Source organism: Corylus avellana, chromosome ca2 (assembly GCF_901000735.1).
Source record: "Corylus avellana chromosome ca2, CavTom2PMs-1.0".
Classification (NCBI taxonomy): domain Eukaryota; kingdom Viridiplantae; phylum Streptophyta; class Magnoliopsida; order Fagales; family Betulaceae; genus Corylus; species Corylus avellana.
This window is the reverse complement of record NC_081542.1, coordinates 46,828,225-46,831,992: the sequence shown is the minus strand read 5'-3', so window position 1 is coordinate 46,831,992 and position 3,768 is coordinate 46,828,225. Positions and strand designations below refer to the sequence as shown.

Genomic DNA, 3,768 nt, shown 5'->3' with positions numbered 1-3,768 from the left:
AAAAAAAAAAAAAAAAAAGAAACAATCAGAAAAAACAAAAAAAATAAAAAATAAAAACAAACAAAAAGGGAGAAAAAAAAAATCTGAATTTTTTCTTAAGGAATTTTTGTTATTTTGGGAGCCGAAGGAAAACATTACAACTCAAATGGTAGATTGGGGTAAACATTATAAAAATTAAAATTTTAGTAGAACATTGCAAAGAAAATAATAGTTAGAGGGGATCAATATAATGCATAATTAATGCTCATGAACAAAATAATAAATTAGTTTGTTATTAAAATAAATTGATAAACTTTACATGAAATACTGAATTATTATATGTTAACCTAATATGTTTTTCACTTCATAAAAATTAATATAATAATAATAATAATAATAATAATAATAATAATAATAACTATTTAGGAGGGACGTCGTCTCTACGGAGTTGGAGTTGTGACATGAGAAACTGAATTTGCTGCTCCATCTGTCTCTGATTGGCTTCCATTTCTTGCTGCCGCTGTGTTTGTTGTCTCTTCATGGAGTTCACTTCCTCCTGCATCTCTCTATGAACGGAGCTTATGTTCTCTCGCTGTCTGTGAACCTCCCTCTCTGCCTCCTCACACCTCCTCTTATACTCATCCAACTCCCTAGTGAGCTGACTCACGTGGGATGAGCGTGATAAAGAGGATGAGGAAGGCCGCCGCCACCTTCTTGGGGGCCTTAACTGGACTGCATCATCATCAGTTTCCGAGGATCCATCAGGAATAGGCAGGTGCTCTTGGATCTTCAAATGCACACACAAAGTGAAAAATTGTTGCATAATTTGTGTACGTAGTTAATTTTAAAAGTAAAAAAAAAAAAAAAAAAAAAAAGAATTAACAAATTATTATTGTGCTGAAATTGAGTAAATTGCCTACCTCTTGTTCATTAATATTGGGAGTGACAAAAGATCCATTTTTCTTCTTCCGCATGCCACTGAGCTTCTTCTTAATCTGAGTGTACCTCTATATATTTCATTTTAAACACAATTAAAAACCTTGACATACTATATATATAGAAAGAGAAATAGTTAAGGAAATACGAACTTATATACACCAATACATACTATATATTTTGAGAAAATTAAGTACATTTATCCCCCTTCCAACTTCCAACAAATTTGTAAAGTCCTCCCCAAATATTTTAATTGTTGTGATATCTCCTCCATTTAATATATCATTAATATTTTAAGGGGAAACTTTACTTTGCCCCCCTAAATTACAATCATTTTTAACATACTCCACTTAAATTTTAAAACTTCTCATTTTCCCCCCTTGAACTTTTAATTTCTATCACTTTGCCCCCTCTCTGTTAGTTTTCACCGTTAAACTCAAATGATTTGTATTTTTATGCTTATTATACCCTTACTCAGTCCACTTGAAATTCCGAAAACACCCCCAAACTAAGCACGCACATCCACCCCATTTTAGCCTTAGCCACCCCGATTTTCTTCTTCTTCTTCTTCTTTTTTTTTTCAATATTTTTCTTTAAAAAAAAATAAAAATTTAATGCCCAAAATGACGTCGTTTTGGGCTGGGTGAGTGTTGTAGATTTGGAGTCCAAAACGGTGTAGTTTTTGGGGTAAGGGTATAATGGACATAAAAATCAAACGGATTTGATTTTAACGGTGAAAACTAACGGAGGGGGTAAAGTGAGAGTTTTTTTAAGTTCAGGGGAGGCAAAGTAAAGTTTCCCCATCTTTTAATGATCTTAATGGGACGACAGGTGGTGATGGGCATGAAACCTTCCACAAGTAGTTGGTACTAAAAATTATTAACTAATATATATATATATATATGTGTGTGTGTGTACATGTGTGTGTGTGTGTGTGTGTGTGTGAACGTTAATACTTAAAAAATAAAGGTATTAATGACGACCTATGCTCATTGCCAATAAACAAGAGAAACTTTGTTTTAGCAAACGAATGAGAGGTTTCATCCCTAATACTTAAAACCTATATCATTTAGCGACAAAAGGTTCATCACTAATGTACAAATAATTCTTTGACTACGTACGACTTAAATATTTTGTGGCTAATATTTTGAAAACCACTGAAAATGGGCTGGATGAAAATTTTTTATGACTTTTAAAATTAAAATTAAAGTTGTGATTGATTATTATTTAATTTTGATCTAATAGTGATTTTAAAAACCACATCAACTTGAGAAGATACAATTAAAGATGGTCTATAGCATTACTCGAGAAAGTAATAAGCCACATCTTGAATATTGAAGTATGTTAAATTGTATTTTATATATTTATAGAGAGGTGGAAGAGTAGCCAACAAAAAATTTAGACTAAATGCGGAAGAGAATAAACCTACACGAAAATAGGATAAAGCCTTAATATAGAGAATATAAAATGGTAAAATCAAACCTAAATGGGAAATATTCTTACAAGAAAACTAAACCAACTTGCGATGACATTTTTCGTCATTAAATAATTTACTTCCCCAACTGGTTTAAGTTATAATAAGTACCATTCTAGATAAAAATAAAAAATTACGTGCAATTACCTCGTAAATAGTACCATATCCACCTTGCCCATGCTGATTTGCTTCAGAACCATGGTTTACTTGCAAGGATTCCACTTCTGTGCGTGTAATTTCATTCGTAGCTTCACATAAGAAACAAAGTCAACTCCAATTAATGAATTAACCAAGTCAACTAAATATAAGATGAGTTCCATATTTTAAAATGTGTGCGTACAATTAATCTGTATATGTCTAGAAATAATTAACTTTTTAGTGACACATTATATATATGTCTAGAAATGTAACAAATTTCTTTTTGTTTTATTAATTGGAAGTCACTTAATTAACTTAATTATAATGATTCAATCCTACTTGATGCGGGCTAAATAATAATATCCTCTGATCATATTGAACTATTTGCCACATTAATTATGTGAAGTTAATTATATCCTAATAAATAAATATTGGAGAAAATTGTACTCGAACATATATAATATAATCAGCGGAATCTTATTCCCAAATTAATTGTGCCTGCCTGTTACTTATTGAAGCATATGAATCACTTTTGTGATACACGCAAAGCCTAACTTTTTGAAAAACAAATATAACAAAACCAAAATTTACTTACTTCCGTCGTTAATCCTTTGGCACACGTACTTCACACTCCTACGGATGCCCATGCCGATGATTAGTGCCACAACTGCAGAAGCAGCTAGCGCAAGTATAATGATGACGAATATTGGATATCGCTTGCTACCCTGCGCTGCAAAAACTATAATCCTGTATCATTTGATCATGAACAATCTCAGGGATGAGTTCCGACGGGATCCGATTGGATCTCGACGGTGACCCGGTGAAGTCCTAAGAGCCTTCCCGTTGGGTCCGTCAATTTCAAAAGGAAGAAGCTCAAGCACAAAAAGAAATTGTTTACGATTTTAAAATTGAAAATTATTTTACAGAAAATTAAATAAACTTTTTAGGTAAAACCAAAAACATTTTTCATTGATTATTATTTTTTGTCGCATCAAACACTGAAAATTTTAACAATTTCATTTTAAGCCGAAACAAATGAGCCTTAATTATAATATTTAGCACAACCAAGACTATAAGACTAATACCGCAATACGTACATCAGACCAAATAATTAATTTGTTGTGTTATAACTATAAAGGAACGGGTAACTTCTGGAGTGGTGCTACGGATCGGAGCACCATTTTTTTCGGAATTCATCCGGAAAAAGTGGTGCTCCATGGCACATTTGTAATTTATAAATT

The 3,768-nt window shown here is 32.1% G+C and overlaps 1 protein-coding gene across 1 annotated transcript in view; it reads right to left on the bottom strand.

Moving 5' to 3' along the window:
• Positions 1-397: 397 nt before the first annotated feature.
• Positions 398-3,768, bottom strand: part of LOC132170034 (uncharacterized) — a 5,647-nt gene continuing 2,276 nt past the window's right edge. The window contains exons 2-5 of the mRNA XM_059580955.1: positions 3,123-3,257; positions 2,537-2,637; positions 900-986; positions 398-766 (exon numbers count right to left, since the gene is read on the bottom strand). Of these exons, the coding sequence (XP_059436938.1) occupies positions 398-766; positions 900-986; positions 2,537-2,637; positions 3,123-3,257 (692 nt within the window). The remainder of the gene's footprint in view (positions 767-899; positions 987-2,536; positions 2,638-3,122; positions 3,258-3,768) is intronic.